This window comes from Spodoptera frugiperda, chromosome 4, assembly GCF_023101765.2.
Source record: "Spodoptera frugiperda isolate SF20-4 chromosome 4, AGI-APGP_CSIRO_Sfru_2.0, whole genome shotgun sequence".
Classification (NCBI taxonomy): domain Eukaryota; kingdom Metazoa; phylum Arthropoda; class Insecta; order Lepidoptera; family Noctuidae; genus Spodoptera; species Spodoptera frugiperda.
The window spans coordinates 11,398,561-11,417,615 of record NC_064215.1 but is presented as its reverse complement, the minus strand read 5'-3'; the positions used below and the strand labels follow the sequence as shown (position 1 = coordinate 11,417,615).

At 33.9% G+C, this 19,055-nt stretch overlaps 2 protein-coding genes across 7 annotated transcripts in view; one reads left to right on the top strand and one right to left on the bottom strand.

The window, feature by feature from the left end:
* LOC118272457 (probable E3 ubiquitin-protein ligase sinah) overlaps positions 1-15,227 on the top strand; it is a 46,909-nt gene extending 31,682 nt beyond the window's left edge. For all 3 annotated transcript variants that reach the window (XM_035588985.2, XM_035588984.2, XM_035588983.2), the window contains exons 3-5: positions 7,828-7,961; positions 10,726-10,895; positions 14,052-15,227. In XM_035588985.2, coding sequence (XP_035444878.1) covers positions 7,828-7,961; positions 10,726-10,895; positions 14,052-14,628 — 881 coding nt within the window. In that variant the 3' untranslated portion in view covers positions 14,629-15,227. The remainder of the gene's footprint in view (positions 1-7,827; positions 7,962-10,725; positions 10,896-14,051) is intronic.
* Positions 1-19,055, bottom strand: part of LOC118272456 (adenylate cyclase type 2) — a 210,907-nt gene that overhangs the window by 88,799 nt on the left and 103,053 nt on the right. The window lies entirely within an intron of this gene.

The window sequence follows — 19,055 nt, the reverse complement described above, 5'->3', positions numbered from 1 at the left end:
CGAGGCCACTGGCAGAAGCCAAAAATATATAGTTTATATACCTAATTACATGGCAAACAGAGAGATAAATAAACAATACAATAAATTGTGGCACAACCTACGCATTCCCTTTTACTGATAATTTGTAACAACTAGGTAACAATACGTCTACCTATTTCGATGCTAATTAATTTACCGGCTTTATTTAACCTATCCATTTTAACATATTGTCATTTTATTTAGTCCATTATCTATATAACTGTTAATTAAGTTAATACTAAATTAGGTATTCTATATCTATTGTGTAGTTTTATGTATTAAAGAGTGAATATTCATTCACATGAATGTCGCATTAGTACATAACAACAGGAAAAATGACATATATAATGCCATTTAACTTATATACCTAATATTATATTAAACGTTTATGGCAATATAAAGATTTATGAAACTACAATGTGTTAATGAATGGTTACCGTATTGTATTGAAATACCATTGCTAGTCAATTTCTTAGAATTTACATGTAAAATACTTAGAACTTTAACTTATTTGTGCCGCTTCTTAAAAACCGAGAGTACACTACTTAAGTATTTGTAAAATACTGAATGAGGTAATGCCCCCAGTTTCGCCCACATCATCCCACATAATTAAAGGAAAACATTATGTTTTAGGTATAACTTTCTAAATAGGCTCAATGCTGCTCTCTGACTGCTGCTCTGTATACCAAGTATCATCAAAATTCATTCAGTAGTTTCATCGTGATTGACGGACAAAAATCCAAACAAATCTTCACATTATAATATTAGTGTGATGTGATGAACAAAAACTAAATATGATTTGAATTGATACCAAGGTGCATAAATCAAGATCACTACTTATATTATGTCTGTAATCTCAATACAAAATTACATGCTACATCGCATGTGTATGATTTATAATCATTCTTTGTTAAGATCAAAAACTATGTTAATCTGGGCTTTGACCTTTAGTTTTTAAATGAGGACAAACTACCAAGACATTGGCACACATCGAGCTATGCACAACCAGTATAAACTGACCGATGAATATGCGGAAAGATTATACAAAGCGAGACCATGATAAAGTGGTTATGTGCAGGTCGATGTGCAGTCATGTATACAAAAAATACTGCAACTTTAATCACGTGGCTTGAGATTAAAGTTTACAAGTCACGTGTGATTTCATGATCAAAGTCACGTGGTTTTTTTTGTCTTTGTACACATGTCCAAACACGTTGGTCAATTGGTTGACCTGCTCTGACTTCCAACTTACTGCCTTTAATTGCATAAAACTTGAATACACTATACCTAATCTAGTCTATTATAAAATGTTCCGGAGCTGCGGACTACCTAGCGGGCTTACCGGGGCTCCGGCTCGAAAAGCAGGAGTAGGAACGGGGAGGTTTTAGTCAGTAAGAGTCTGACACTCCCTCTTGCCTCGCCCTGGCGAAAGAAGACATTGGATGATTATCCCCCACTCAAAAAATAAGTTTATTATAAAAACTATATTCTCATGAAAAATCGTCAAGTAGTTCTTGATATTCTATCATTCAGACACAAATATAACTTATCAAAAATATCGTTCTTTCCATTGTACGTCATAGAACAACAGTTAACATTCAATTCGCAACACTATCCAATACTTTTTAGAACCAAAGAATTTGAAACGTAACGGTTATTTTCGAACCAAATTCCATTGCATTTTTTATGGTAAACGAGCATACGGATCACCTGATGGTAAGCAATCGCCGCCGCCCATAGACACCCGAAACATCAGAGGCGTTACAAGTGCGTTGCCGGCCTTTTGGGGGTGAAAAATGTAAGGGTTATTAGAAAATCAGGCATTAGGAAGATTGGGATGAGGGTATTGGGCCTCCGGTAACCTCACTCACACAACGTAAGCGTTGTTTCACGTCACTTTTATATGAGGCCGTGGTATCACTCCAGTCGAGCCGGCCCATTCGTACATAATATAGCGGCAAATCGCGTTTTAATGTTGACCCAGTAATGAATAGCGATGCATAGTCATGTGAAGTAATTCGTAGCCTTGACTTGCAGTGTTATAACATTATGTAATGAATACGGTTTTGATTACAGCTCGTATTAAAGTGCTTACCTCCTTTTGTGATATCGTAATTCAATAAATTATAGAGGTAATTACGGATTTGTTAATGGTTTTTAGAGTAGTTTTTGAGATTATTGAGGTTAGGTTTTTAGTATAATGATTAATAAATAATTTTGACTGCACGGTTGGCACCGTGGCTGGGTAACGCGCAACGTTTAGCGTGTTCGATTCCCGCACGGAGCCACTCTTTGCGTGATCCACAAATTGTTGCTTCTAGTCTGAATGTGAACTTGTATGTTTGTTAACGAACCCACGACACAGGAGAAAATCCTGGTGTGGGGCATAGTCTTTTCTAAAAAAGAAAACAAATTTCATCTCTTAGAACTCAGCAACAGATCGCGGTTTACTGTAGTTCTTTGGTCCTTGGACCAAAGACCAAAGACCAAAAAAAGACCCTTGGGTCTTTAACACCTTCTAAATTCACAATGCACCAACATTCAAATCATGCATTAGTACCATTATATCATTTTGTAACCTTCACATAATAATATGTCAGACGGATACTTTAATACATAATTACATACACACGCCTTTGGAACTAAGGACGCCATTAAACTTTTAATACATCCGATGCTGTACATTTGAAGAATTTTAAATTGTGTGAGAATAAGTAAAATATTAGTGTAGGAGCTACATAGAGTGCTATCGAACGTGTTTCTTTTAATAATTATAATGTTAACGATACAAATAAATATTCCCAAAACATCGAATAAAACTAAAATGTATTGTAATTCAGAATTCATTCTAAAATTGAGATTGCTGCGAATGGAAAAATAATCTTAACAATACTTGACTGAAATTAAAAAGTCTCGCGATCACAATATTAGAAGCAGATTTTATATTAATACCGAAATCTTGCAGGACTGATTTAAAAATTGTCATATTACCGGCTTATACCATAAAACACTTAATATAATTAGAAGATGTCATTATAAACTTAGATGAAGATTGAGCCTATTTAGAATTCACTCATACTAAGTCAACTCAAATAAAATGAGATAAAGTACACGAGTGTGACAATGCTAATGCTTGTGTTTGATCAATTAACATTCACACATTGTTCACCCATACAATCTTCCGTGATTTTCCAAAACATATTCTTTTGTTATCTTTTATTATATGTGAAGTTACATCATTGTCGATTCTTCCTTGATCAGCGGGAGTATTATATTTCATTATACCTTAAGTACCGCCATTTTGTTTGTATTATGCTTTTACGTCACAATTGTTACCGTTGTTCAATTCTTCTTTCTATTTGGTTACGTCAGCTTTAGTATTCTTGCTAAAGAGAATTCTATTATCTTTCCTTAACAAAAACTATATCATTTCTACTGTTTTATCATTAGACTCTAGATCTTATAATGAATCAAAACAATTTTCTCATTACTCATCGTCATCTATTTCCATTATTACTTTAAATTGAATTTTATGTTCTTGAACATAGAGCACGTTGTCAGTTTTCTACTTTGCATATAAAAAGATGGATCTGACCTTGTCAAAAATTTCAATAACAAAATATCTCAGACAGACCTTCAGTGTTTCTTAACCGTCTAGATTTTCGACAAGACTTCGTAAATGTCCTTTCTCTTTCAACGGAGCCATTAAACTATTGCTTCACGTTTTAATATTATATTTATCCGCAAATTTTACGAATGAAATCATGGATTTTTCTACATTAATTTGTTACCCGGTAAATTGCATACATTTTGTTTTCCTTCCTCCTTTGATTAGGATACTACGTAGGTTAGCGAAAAGAACGATGAATGTCAAGGATTTTATTATCTGTTTCTAAAACTTACAAATACGACATTTTTCACCCATAAAACCCCCAATAGGTACATACCGAATCAAATGTTGCTATTTAAAAGATACAAATACGACGCAAAATGACCATATCTAAGTCTTAAGAATTAGCGAATCATTTTATAATACGCTGTTCAAGGCCAGTTGTATTGCGAAAAATCTTTTTTGGACGTTATCTGACGTGCGTCGCATATTATTATATAATATTGTGACCTTATGACGTCAGTATCTTCAGCAATTTATCAACAGTACTGAAGATTATGAGCTCATTGACATCGAGTACTGTGAATCACTTTACACGATGCTCTTAAGAACACAATCGACAAACGCTAGTGGAAGTTTATGTTTAAAAAGTGAATTTATAAATACGCGGACGGTGGACACCGTTTCTTGAACGTGCGTCCATAGGTTGAATGTGTATTATAAACTGGCTTATGTCAAAGACTTTATACATTGTCACAGTTTTAAGTTAGAAATCTAGCAATGTACCGATAGAATCGGGGTTATAATTTCGTGCTATAGCTGCTACAGGTAAAACAAGTGCACAGGTATCGCTTTATTATCCAAACCAAGATATATTTGTATAGCAAAAAAACTATGTCTCTGACTTCTATTTCTCAAATAAAGATCTACATGTTTTCATTAATCTATAAGGTAGACACATTGACCTATTACGGTACTTTATACAAGAATAAGAGTATATCAAGAGTATGCCCTAGGACAAATTGAAAAATAGTTTTGTTTCAGTCATACATCCTAGTTAAGTAAAATGGTGCTACATTTCTTCAGAAACATCTAGTATTTCCCAATTAGCTTAGATTTCTATTAGTTAAAGACCACTTAGGTTAAGTACCTACGAACACTAGTTAATAAATAGAAGGCACTACAACAGTAGTTAGCCAATGAAAACGATTAACTAATAAATAAACATAAGGTATATACCAAGTAATCAGTAAATAGATTTGTAGTTACTATAACACTTATGTACTTACTTTTTGCTTATCAGGGTCTTTGAAATCTCATTCAATTTATAAGTCCCTTAAAACGAGTAAAACATAATTTAATACATACCTATAATTATAAAATATTTCTAAAAATAATCTCAAAAAAACTTACATAACGATACTAACAACAAGTACTATTGTTATTTTTATCATAACTCTTAATCGAATTAAAGTGTCGATAACAGTTATCAATGCCAAATGCAGTGCAAATATACACTCAATGTTATCTGCACTTAAGGTTAAAACTTGAAATTATAAGAAACACTTTAGATAATATACTTCAGTATAATATTGTCTGTTGTGACGTAACATTATGTAGTGCACTTGAAATATTATCAGACTATCGAATGATTAAACGTACAACGAACAAGTATTCAAGGTTCAGTTTGTAGATATTAGATAATAATAATAGACTTGTTACTTCAAAGTTTCTATAGAGCAGAAATTTTGCGACGTTTGCGTTTTATATTCGGGGTGAAACTAAATACGTAGTATACGTACCCTTCGTAGGTAGGTCGAAATGAGAGCGCGAATGAATCAACCAATCAGAGCACCTTCGTTTAGTTTTCGTTCAACGTAAAACAAACTCGTACTAAGCCCTATAAACAGTTTAAAATTGTTAGCACCCATCTGTACTTGCTGTGTAGACTTCAATAGATTTTTTGCCTTATAATAATTATATTTTTTTAATAATGTAGAATATCAATTAAAAGTATTGATAGAATGTTATAACGTGCATTCAAAGTAGACAAAAACAAATCTCATTCATAAATCCCAATACAATGTTACATTCATACAATAAACAGTTTGTTTATTTATCCGTCTCATTACTCGCAATACATTACTTGGCAGTAAAATTGCAACACAACAACCAATAATATTATATAAGCCGATAACTATAATTAAACTTGCAATAATAATAATGATATCAGTCCATATAAATGGAATATTGTACTTATCAACTGTTTTATACATTACTATTTTGCATATGGTTTCGCTCATGTAGAATATAAAAGGTTCCTCTTGAAGAGATCCTTACCCTGAAACAATATCGATATAAAACAGTAGATAATCTTAGTTATTCATTTATTAAATAGTTTACTCAACTAGTTTCAAGCCACACCAGGGACCCATACTTATGAGCATCACGAAGGCAAAAACGACGCTAAAAGAATTTTCCAATAATTTTTAAATTTATATGCTATAGGTAGGTATACCACTAGACAAACAGACAGCCAAACAATTATTTCCTCGAATATCAATATAGATAATAGTCGTCTGTTGGTCTGGTCAATAAACAACCAAGTTCATTACGTTTGGAAATATTCCAAGTACTATTCTAGAACAGTTCTGTCGGTCCTAAGTAAGGTAATTAAGTATAATATTTATGACGTAATTAATAGATTTTAATAAACTGCACTAAATAATCGTATCACTAGTTTGATCTATGATCAAACGCATCTAGTTGGTTTAAGTAGTATAGTATTGAAGATTTGATTCCTGCCCAAAATAACAAATCAGGTGAACCAAATAGTCGTAATATGGTTTCCTTTCTGGGTATGATGTTAATCAACAACATCAACAGCCTATAAGTGGCCATGGCTGACCAAAGCCAAAGGCCTCTTCTCACACGGAGAAGGTTCAATGTTAATATTCACCAATTAGGACGTATACCTATCGGTATACTAAAGTATTCACAGGAAAAATCCTAATGAGGTAATTTTGATTTAAAAAATCAGAATTAAGTATTACAAAATGTGAAGGTTATCCTTATAACATTTTAAAACTTTTTCCTCACAATTATTATTTAACTCGTTATTTGAAACTTTGCAGTCACATCACATTGCCTTTTTTGGATATTTTACCGTTTAATCAACAATGACAAAATCTTCCGAGAAATGACGCGTCATAGCGGAGTCACACCCACATAACCATAGCAATGACGAACACAGATCTTAGAATCTTATTGTACAAATAAATTATCTGTACATAAAAAAAAACTCTTCCTATACTGACCAACTGACAGACCACCCACAGTGAAAACTGTTAGACCTAGGAAGCTGAAACTTGGGATGTATGTTCCTTAAAGAGTGTAGGGGAGCACTAAGAGATGATTTCCCTAAATTTTCACGGAAACATGAAAAACGGGAATGACTTATTTGAGCTGTCGTAATATCTGGTAAAAGCTAGTTCGATATAAGTTAAATCAAGATTGAAGTAATACTACAAAAGCGTTTCCAATCACTTAAATAAGTAATCAATAATAATTAATAATGTTCAATATTAATGACAATTGTGGTAAATTATTCAACAAACGAGGATAAGACTGGCCTAAAGGAAACCTTTCAATAGATCAAAACACTGGAACATTTAAGATTCATGAAATAATTATTAATTTTGCTTCCTTAATCACTACTGAGGCATTTTACTTAGTCGAAGTGTCATTATAATATTTTGGTGAAATTAAATTAATAATGAATTGTCAGTAACAGCTTACGATTTAGAATTTTAATTAGTGTTTAGCAAAAATATCACGCTTTGTAACATTAAAACTTTGATACGTCGTTGACTCAACAAACTCTTTGGGGAGTGGAAGTAAGATAACGTTAATCCGATGATGAAGCAAATACAAAAGACAATTGGCAACATTTTGTAGTATGGGACCGCTAGATGGAAAATAGAGAAGGGCGTGGTTTGTAACATCCCGCGCTCCCCGTAAAGCGTCACGCATTGTGTTAAAGGGAAATTTAGTATAACATATCCTCTTTGTATTTCTTTCATTATTGCCAAATTATTTTATGTTGAGAAGGCTCAGACAGGCATACTCCAGAAGAACACTGTCATAGACTTTTGTTGATTGTGCTAATGTAATTAACAAATATTTTCTATTGTTTCCAGATAAATCCCTCCCGCTAGTCCAGCCCGCGTTGGTATCCTCAGAGGAAGGCCACGCAGCTCAATGTTCCTGCCCCAACTGTGATGAACTGATCTCACGTTTCTCAGAGTGCAGTATATGCTTGGAACCTTTACAAGTAAGTAGTTTAATTTTTATTTAAACTATACCTTCATTGTCTGGTAATAAGGTTAAAATTTGATGTGCTAGTATCTCGTAGTTAAAAATGTCTAGACAATTGGAATAACTACACCAAAACCGCGTAAGTTAATCGCCAGATACGTAAAAACGGGCAAACATTATTGATTTACGAAGTCGTTATAAAAGTTTTTTTCAATTTATCATAATTATGTACTGATACTCGCACTAGTCAAGATTTTTCTCAAAAAAATCCAGCCAGTGAATTGTCGTGTGAAATTTTCACCAAAAAATTAAAGTCAAGCAAAATGATATCGAAATTAGAATTCATCGAAAAATAATTAAACTGGTGACAGAATACTCAGAATATTTATAGAGAGAGAAGTTGTCAGCAAAATCACGCCATGTCATGAAGCAATCACTGGATCTGTCGAAATGTAATTGAAGGAAAGAAATCTTATTTCCAACGCTAAACGATTCTTATACCAATGTCAAAATTTTGTGGTTTCCTTATAATCATTTATTTTTGCATGAAAATGAGTTCTAATGAATCTTTTAAAGCCAAATCGTATTATTTTATGCTTATATTACTCTAAAATCACTTACAAAACTACCTTAAATCATGCTTTGCTTGGCGCGGTGTCTAGGCAACTGGGTGCCGTGCAACGTGTAGTGGGTTCGATACCCGCGTGGAACATCTTTTTGTGTGATCCACAAACTGTAGTTTGGGGTCTGCGTGTCATGTGCATGTAAAATTGAAAATTTGTAAACGCACCCACACAGGAGAAAACGCTAGTGTAGAGCTTTATTAAAAGAAAAAAATCGACACCACTCTTAAATAATTATTATAAAAAAAGTAATGCTCGTTCCATGTTCAACAAGCAAAAAATACACGCAGATATCTCAAACCCTTACATCCAAGTTAAATCTCATTCATTTAATATTCAGCGTAAGGATTATAAGACCATCTGTACTTACGTTACCCTCCATGGAAATGGGGCAAAAGGCTTCGTTTAAAACCCTTTCCTTAAAATGTAATTCCATCTTGTTCTATGCACCCTCGTTGATTAAGCCTCTTGGATTAGGTATCTTAGACAATATACATCATTGTGTCAGCTACTTGTAGACGTCTTGACGTGTACTGTTGATTAAAGGCATCTGCCAATGATTTATCAATCAATTGAAATCCATCTCGTATCCAGTGGGGATTTATTACTAAGCAAAGGTTTTTTAATGAAATTTTCAGATTTTGTACAAAATATTTGTAGAGTTTCAAAAATTCTCTTTAATAATTCCCTGTTTTTTAATTCTGATAATATACCTAAAACCTTCTCCTAAATCTGAAAAACAGGATATTGTTTTGCTGTGGTTGGCAATTCAAACTAAATTAAACAGAAATTGCCTCGTTGGGCGAGTGGCTGCAAATGCGACTACCGGACAAAGAAATATAAAAATTTACCAATTATTATCATTAGATAGGCCACTTGAAATAACGTCCTTTAAAAACCACACACTTACACATGAATATCATATACTAATATATTATAATGCTCAGATAAGTAAACATATATTTTGTTTTATGTCAATAAAAGCAATAACGATATTTTATAGCAAATTATATAGTTGTTTCCGTCATAAAACACACATCAAATGTGTTTTATATCATTTTATGTATGAACAATAGATAAAGCGCAATCTTTGAGAGGAGATTGAATTTTTAATCTTTTGTAATAACCAATAAAGGCAAATAAAGACCATATTTAATACACATTTTCTTATAAAAGAAATAAACTGATTTCAACTTTGACTCAGCGAATAAAAAAAAAGATTTTATTCATTAATTATCAACTTGGATAATCCCATATGCAACGAAAAGGTCATCAAATTGCATTTGTTTAATAACATTTCTGTGATAGATACATGAATAAGGAAAATAACAAATAATAAGGAAAAAGTAATAATTTATTGTGCAACGTAAAGTCCAGCGTCATATGTTTCATTCACTAGTCAATCCCTCTTTCGAGAATATTCGTCGTTTCCAACTGGCACTTTACCTACATATTACACAAGTTACCTAGTAAATATAGGGTGATTATAATGCACATGGGTGCTTTAATATTTCATTATGTATAACTTAACTAAGCACGTTAATTGCTAATTTATACTTCTAACTTGATTTTCTAACTATTGCAGTAGGTGTGTTGTTTCCTAGTACGAGTAAACTATGAAAATTCTTTCAAAGTTCTTCGATATACTTGAGTGTACTGCATGTAGAAGTATTTTAATATTAAACCGCTTAATTACTTGAAAGATCGGTTAAAATTTTAAATATTTTAACTTTATGCAACTCACATGATCAAGAATTCTCTTCACGCAAATGAAAATCATTTACATCTATCTATCTGCAAATTGCACATACATATAAGACAGATAATTATCGTTAATTGTGTTATAGGAATAACGGTTCAATTAAGTAGCCATTCCAAACAACCAGCCACTGAGAATTTGAAAAAAAAAAAAAACGTATTACCAAACTCCTAACTTCAAGTTCAATAATCAAATTAGCTATACCATTTTATTTCATTCTATTCTTCTACCCATTTTATCTTTATTTTATTTATTTTTTGTTTTATTATAATAGGTTCACCAACAATTGTTTACACAATTTCAATTATAAAACACATGCTTAATCATAATATTACAGTGTAACAATCACTTATAGGTTCACTTATCAAAGACTAATATAACTTTTCCTGACTTTCCAGTGCTGTGGACCCTGCGTCTGTCCGTGGTGTGGAGGTGTCTGGTGCGGCAGGTGTTCCCGGCGCATGTCCCGCTGTGCCTGGTGCAGAGGAGCTCTCAGATCGCCAGCACTACCCTGTCTGGCGCTGCAACGACTCATCAATGAACTGATGCTCCCGTGTCGGAACTATAGGTAGGTTTCATAATATATTCGGTTTTGTTTAACTGTCTTTTATATTTTGCAGTATTAGGTAGTATAGTTTTTTTTAACGTCACGCCTTTTATCCCTGAAGGGGTAGGCAGAGGTGCACATCATGGCACATAATGCAAAGGTAGATAGAGACTAGTTATTGATTTTAAAATTGTATTTTTATCTTCTACGAAATAAATAGGTTGCATAGACACCGTACTTAGTATTGTAAATTGCAAAATAGTCTCTCTTTAGCATGTCTGATAATGTAATCAACAAAATATACATATTACTGTTCCCTTTGTAACAAAAGGGTTACTTTAACCAAGTAAGCATTATTCTCAATCTCAAACGTGAGGCTCAGTTGCATTTAAACCGACTCGACTAACAAAATAACCTCGCGACCACATAATGACGGGGAAACCCCATTATATATTTGAAGCAACTGTGACTCCTAACTATTAGGTAGTACTCATGTTCTTCCCAAAACCTTGTATAGGTATAATAAGTCATTGATTATTCAGTAGTTAAAATTGTTGACTACCGGTCTGGATTTCACTTAAAAATTAATCTTACCACTCTTTGTTCGGCAGTAATGCAAATCAGACAAAAGACAAAGTTTTTTTTTTATGGTATAAGCCGGTAAACGAGCAGATAGATCATCTGGTGGTAAGCAATCGCCGTCGTCCATGGACACTCGAAACACCGGAGGCGTTACAAATACGCTGCCGGCCTTTTGGAGGTTAGGAATTTAAGGGCTGTTAGGGAATCGGGGTTTGGAAAAGACGGTGAATGAGCCTCTGGTAACCTCACACAACAAAACACAACGTAAGCGTTGTTTTATGTTAAAAGACAAATAATTGTTATTATACCTATTCCTTTCCAAATAATTAATTTCGTCTTATGTTTACTCAATACCAACACTACTTTCAATCTTACTGACATGTTACTGCGTATTAGTCTAGGAATGCTATCCACATTTCCTAGGAAATAGTTCGTAATAATCTTGATAGCATTTCCTTTATATACAACGTCTTGTGTCGCATCGGTATCAGTGACGGTAGTGTCTCAAGGGGAATTGAAATTCTTTGAATGTAATCAGATACTTGATATTATTATGTATTCCAATGAAGTATAATATATATTGAGAATTAAATTTCTGATGTATAAAATTGATATAGTAATATTATACCGTCTTTACGTCTAAACTACTGAATCGAATTTGATGATGTTTTGTAAAAAGATAGACATTTCTAAATGAGAATAGAAAATAATAATATTGCTGTCTTTAAACTGAGATATCAATTATTTTATTAGGTTTATCTAAACAGAGTATAGTGAACCTTTAGTTATTGTGGCCTTCTAAGCTCTTTATGAGTTCATCGATTCATTGACAAAGTTTACAAACACATGTCGACACAAACAGCTAAATCCGGAACTTATCTATAGGTCATACAAATATTTACTCTTAGCTTGAGCTCATATCGTTCTGTTATTTTTTTGGAAACATGAATTAACAGTTACGTTTAAAGTCTTACTGCCGTACTCAGAGTCATTTAATGTTTGCTTAACCCAGTCCTTAGCAATTGCTTTCAGAACAAAATCGTTTCTAAGGAATAGTTTTAGTAATCATTAAATGACTGAGAGTGCGGCAGTTTGAATGAAAACCACACCAAAATACAGTTTATTCTAGCACTAAAAACAATAAAATACAAAAGTAATTCCTTAAAATACTAAAAACAATCAATCAATTTAAAGCCCTATCACTTTACCGGTAACATCGTAAACGGCTCATAAAAAGCACCAAATAAATGTAACCAATAAGAACAGTTGTTTGCTGAATAAACCGCAACTTTTGGACGTAAACCTGATAGTAACTGGCAGATTAAAGTCACGGTTTTATTGCTAAGGGTAGCTTACAATATGACGATTTTATTCTATAGATTAGTCTAGACAGAAGCTTTATTAAAAAGTCTTTAAACCTTAGCACGAGTTTGCTAAACGAGAGCGCGTTCGGAGCTCTGATTGGCCGGCGTAAATGAACCAAGCAATCAGAACGCCGAACGCGCTCTTGTTTCGTTTCCGTTCAACGTGAAGTAAACTCGTACTAAGGGTACTGATTGGTTGGTTTAATTGAGCCGGCCAATCAGAGTGCTGAACGTTATTAGCGATTATTATAAGTGCAATTACTTTTATCAAAGCAAACTCATACTAAAGGTACTTATGGATGTTTTGAGCACAATCACCGGGACAGATAACATATTTTCTGAGATTTTTTTGAAAACATTTCGGAATTCACTACAACATCTAACATAGTTTGTTCACTACAGTAATTGGAGACTTACGTAGTCATTATTTCGTATGAGATCGATTTTCAAATAAGTCAAACAACTATCGAAAAGTTTTACAATAGAGAAACATTATGTTAGTTGAGGTTGCTAACACCCTAATGCTTCCCTCTATTTATTTTTATAGTGATGTCATGCCAACACAGTCTTTCCTACATCCATTTTATTACTTTGTCTAGGTGATATTAGTGTCATTTTGATTGTGTGATCTATTTTGATAGACATAAAGCAGTATTTATGCTGCTGCCAGCGGTCAAAGGAGTTATTATTACCTATGCAATTATACACAAGTAGATGCATAAACGTGATTTCAAACTATGATGTAAATAAAGTATTTACATTAATTAAAAGCACGTGATTTAATTTAGATCGCAAAAAATACGTACAAACGCATGCTCGGTACTTTTGTTTTTCTTATTATAACTTCACATTACGTTATTTCGTGCTGTAATTTAACGCTCATAAAGCGTTATTATTTTTCTTGAAAAGGAAATGTTAATGCCCATAATATATGTTCTGGCACTGCCAAGAACCGATTCGATTAAAATAAATATTTCAATGCAACATAAACATTTTTAAATAAGAAATAATATGCAATCAGTGAACATAAATATGCCATCCACGCATACCTAATTTATTGCCGAAGTACATCTTGTAGTTGCAAATGTTGTCATCGATTTACATAAGAATCTGAACGCAATAAATAAACTTGATAATAAATTGAAGTCATTAATGCAGATGTAAATGTTTATGAAAACATTACCTACTAATAAATATTCAGAGAATAATAAACCTATTCCGTTGTCCACAGACGCGGATGCACAGAGCTCCTGACTGCTGTGACCAGAGTCAAGCACGAAGAAGACTGCAAATTCGACACCATGGTCTGCCCCATCACAGCCGGCTGCTGCACAGTTCCTTTCGAAGAACTCTCATCACATTTACAAAAGACCCACAACATCATCGCGGTCTACTCGCAAAAGATCAAGATTCTCATAGAAAACTTCCAAACGAAACTGAAGAAGACAGCGTGCTGCAGGACAAAGTACAAGATCATATTACTGCACCAAAAGAGCGCCTTCATCATCAAAGTATGCATCTACAACTACCACGTCAGAGTAGAAGTCATGAGGAGGAAACTCGGATACATCGCTGATGTCAAGTCAGAGACAAAGAAGAGCGAATACTGCGCTTTAATCGAATTCCAGAGTAAAGCTCTTTGCACAAAATCAGCTATTCTCATAGAAAACGAGGCTTATGGCAAGAAAGCCGAAGTACAGTGGAACGACGTTGTAATGAAATCTGATACCGATGAAGCTATCACAATCCATGTAAATATCGGCAAATCAGACGCTGATCTAATGAGAAAAGACTATGCAGAATCTTGAACGATGAATTGAAAATGTGTTAGTGATGTTCTCCAATTTCTAATGGCTTCGCTTACCGAGGGAAGGGCAAGCGATGGAGCCAAGAAAGTCGAGTGTAAAACATCGTGCTCAATGAAGTAAAGACAATATTAAATAAATCACAATATCATTCCGATTATGTAGATATGCATTTAAATGTTAAAGTAGAATCATTTGTATTTAATAATGATGTGGATTTTAGAAGTTTTGATTAAGTTATGTTGTTGGTGGAATTCGTGGATTCAAGTGATGGAGTGATGAATGTATAAGGAAAAATGTTGCTGAATAAAAGCAATTGCGGTAATGTTGCAGCTGTTATTTATTAAAATAAAGCTAGTATTAACATTACTAATAAGAATACTGAAGGTAAATTCATCATTATAAAAGATTTTAATGATAACTTCGAATGTTACCTCCAAAATATTTGAAAGATAATTTGATTCGTTGGACCAGTCCAAATCCTTGAGTTCACGAATCAACGCCAATTGCGACTGATGTAGCCTTAACATTAGAATAATTTTAATATTTAAGCATACGGATATGTAAGATAATAATATATTATATCAGTAAGCTTTTTTAAATATGCATTTTTATTTCTAACTTCCCTCTGTAGTATGTTGAATTATTTTTTTATATTATTAATTGACGAGCACGCCTCAAAAGACTGATAACTATTAATGAAGCGAAAGAGGTATCTCTCTGTCTACCCCATGGGAGACTGGCGTGAGGCTACGTATGTGTATGTTCATGTTTGTGTATTATGCCACAAACGGTTAGTTTTTGTGCCTACAAGGGCTTAGTGGACTGAAACAAGTTAATGAATTGTTTTTCACATTCAAATGCCCATATTAGCGTTAGCGTTTTTTTAAGGGTTATTAGAAAATCGGGGATTGGAAAGTCGATAAATGGGCCTCAGGTAACCTTATTCACACATCGAAACACAACGCAAGCTTTGTTTCACATCGGTTTTCTGTGAAGCCGTATTCTACCGTATATTCTATCCGTATACTCTTCTATACAGGTGTGGCCAAAGGTAACAAAAACAAATCTAACAAAAACAAAATAAAAAACTCAGAGTTTAAGATGACATTTTACCTGTTGATTAGTTATTGTAATTGAAATGTCATATAAATATTATTATGACAATTATTTCTTTCCATAAAAATAAAGAGTTTATAGCATTGACGTCAGTAATGTCCTCGACAAATACTGGAATCGGCATTATTTAGTGTTTATCATAATATTTTTAATGGTTCCGAATGATATGTTTAATGATATCATTTTATAGTTAAATGTCACGTAGCATTAGATATATCATATTAATGAAGACTGTCATTTTCGCGCTTGCCAGATGGCGCTGGTGTAGTTTTAGATCTATTTTTTATGGAATAAGCCGGTGAACGAGCAGACGGATCATCTGAATGTAAACAATCGCCGCGCCGCCGCCCATGGACTCTTGAAACACCAGAGGCATTACAAGTGCGTTGGAATTTAAGGGTTGTTGAGGAATCGGGGATTGGAAAGATTGGGAAGGGGGTTAATTGGGCCCCCGTAACCTCACTTACACAACGAAATACAATGCGAGAGTTGTTTTACTTCGGTCTTCTGTGAGGCCGTTGTATCACTCCGATCGAGCCGGCCCATTCGAGCCGTAGCATCGCTCTCCCACACTTCACTTCACATCTATGACTAAAGTTATCAAATAAAAGACGTAGTTACTCTTTCAAAACATTGTAGTCCAATAATACTCTAATTCATAGACCGACCCAAAGGCCAATCAGTACTCAAGTTCAAAAACCTCTTGTCAAAAAATCAGATTTACTTCAAGAGATGGACAAAAGAATACATATTTTGTCTATATGTCCCTCACGCTTATTATCCCATTCAATTGAGTAGAACACATCATTAAAGGATGAAACAAAGGTTACCTCTTGTTAGTCTGTGCTTGAGAAGGATTGGCGATATTTCTAAAAATATGAATTCTTAAGGTTCAGAAAGTGAGTAAGACTCTTTAAGTATTAAGTGCATGACTTTGCTTTATGCTAGTTACAAGAGTGGTCATGTTAGGTTTAAGGGTCTTAAGATATTAAAGATGTATGGATTGCTTTTAAAATATATCGAGAGATTGGTATATACCAATCTCTATATTTTGAGCTCTAAATCATCATGATCAAATTTCACACAAGTAATGTAAATGTGTACCTATTATAGGGGAGAAAGTTTGATTATAAACTCAAATTAATAATAATTAAGTGACGTGGCTGAGTAAGTAGCTAGAGTACTGCTACGTGACGTGTAGGGGGTTCGATTCCCGCACGTAGCAACTCTTTCTGTGATCCACAGATTATTTTATCTGGGTGTATGTGAAATTGCATGTTTGTAAACACACTCACGGCGCAGGAGAAATTTCTAATACGGGGCAACGTCTGACTTCGTATAAAAAGCATTTTTTTCTTAATTAAAAAAAAAATGCTTTTTAATTAAAAAAATTTAATTAAAAAAAAATGCTTTTTATACGTAGTCAAAGCTTTTTATACGTAGTCAAAGAACATATAAGTTTTACTGTTATAATTTTTCACCGACTGTCACCAGATTTTCACTTTTTAACATCTTAGAAGTAACACAATAATATTGGTGAAATTTCTAAACAATTATAAGTATGTAGAGTAGGGCAGGATATTAACATGTTGGCCTTAATGCGAACGGAATAACAGTCACATGCTTGAAATTCCACGCACGGAGTAGTGTGTGGCTCCATGGTGCAAGGATGTACGATACGGTACGAGAAAAATATATAGGAGAAAGTAGGTAATTTGTAAAGTTAAAATAATTTTTATGTTTTCGAGTTTAGTTTGCTGTGATCTGATGATAATTACTGTAGTAATAATATCGCCGTCTTGCTAATACATAAGGGTAGTTCTTCAGAGACAAAATTTTCGATGTCTATGAGAATATTTTTGAAACCAACTAACAAAAAGGCATGTAATATTTTTTTTAGTATAGTTTAGCTATATCAGTTACTAGGACAAATAATATTTTTTAAATAATTCCAGTCTAGGTACAAAATATATTTTTTAAAGCTTGTTCTTCTGATTCATATGGCGTGTCCGTTTGCCATTTTCCGGAACAAAGTAGTCGATTTCGCATTTTCCCTTTGATACTTCAATATAAATTATAATTACATCGAAAGGAGATGAGTTGTCCTCTTCAAAAAAAATATGCATTCGTTATAACTATGTCAGTATGATTATAAATAAATAAATAAGAAGTGTCCGGCGTATAATACTGATTAATATGGCGTAAGCTGCGAATGACCATACTTGGTCGGGTATTAATAATGAGAGTCTGGCTTCCTGTGCGGAGGGAAGCCAGGCGTGTAAGGGTCTCAGCACACATATGGGATCGGAAAGGGATCGTCACCGTATCGCCTCGAGCCGTTCAGAATGGTTTGTATTAAACTCCCTACTGCAACGCACACTAATCGGAATAATAACGTAATCGCCTCGCCTCGGAACAGGCTCCGAACTTGAATTCCCGCGCTTACGGCTCATCGTCCCCGCGCTTACGTTTCTCCGTCCCCGCGCTTACGTCTCTCCGTACCGACTAACTATCGTGTTAGTCTAGTCGGTGTCGCCTAGCCGTAGCCGAGTTGACGTACAGGCGCTGCTGATACGCTTTCGTTACGTGCATACGGTAGGTTGACGCCTGGTTGACAGCGAGGCGAAAGGCGTTACGGTTACGATCCCTTTCCGATCCCATATGTGTGCTGAGACCTTAACGGACAAGCTAGGAGGCGGACGTGCGGCTGGTTGGCTTAGATTCAGGTCTTACTAAGGTAAATATCTGATTCATCTGTGTTTGGTTTACATGGCATCCTGATTACAATGCCTATTTTATAAAATTTACTCTACAGTTTTAAAACTTTAATCTATGTTTCGTGTGAAGCTTTTTGGTTATACATTCGTGTAGAAAAATGACAAGAATGAAGTCTGTATATACGATGAGTTATACATGATTGTAAGCAAAATCCTGATTCATCTGTGCCTGATTCGTATGGTCAAAACCGCATATGAATCATGAAAGTTGCGTTGTCCATTTTTTTACTAGTCTTATTTTTAAATTAACTTAGCTATACAGGTTATAGCTATAATTTAAAAACTTTTTTTTGAGGAATGTAATTAATATGAGTCCGAAATTGCTAATCCGCCCTGAGCAAGCGTGATGAAGAATGCTCGTGATTTCTCTGTGCGAAAGTACTCGAAAATGGTATTCTAAAAAGAAATTAAAAGAATGTAAAATTAAAATAAATACAGAGCTCATTTACATACAATTTTCAATTGTTCAACAGATTCATCTGTAACAATTTCTGATTCATCTGGGCAGAAAATATTCGAACGTCGATATCTCGA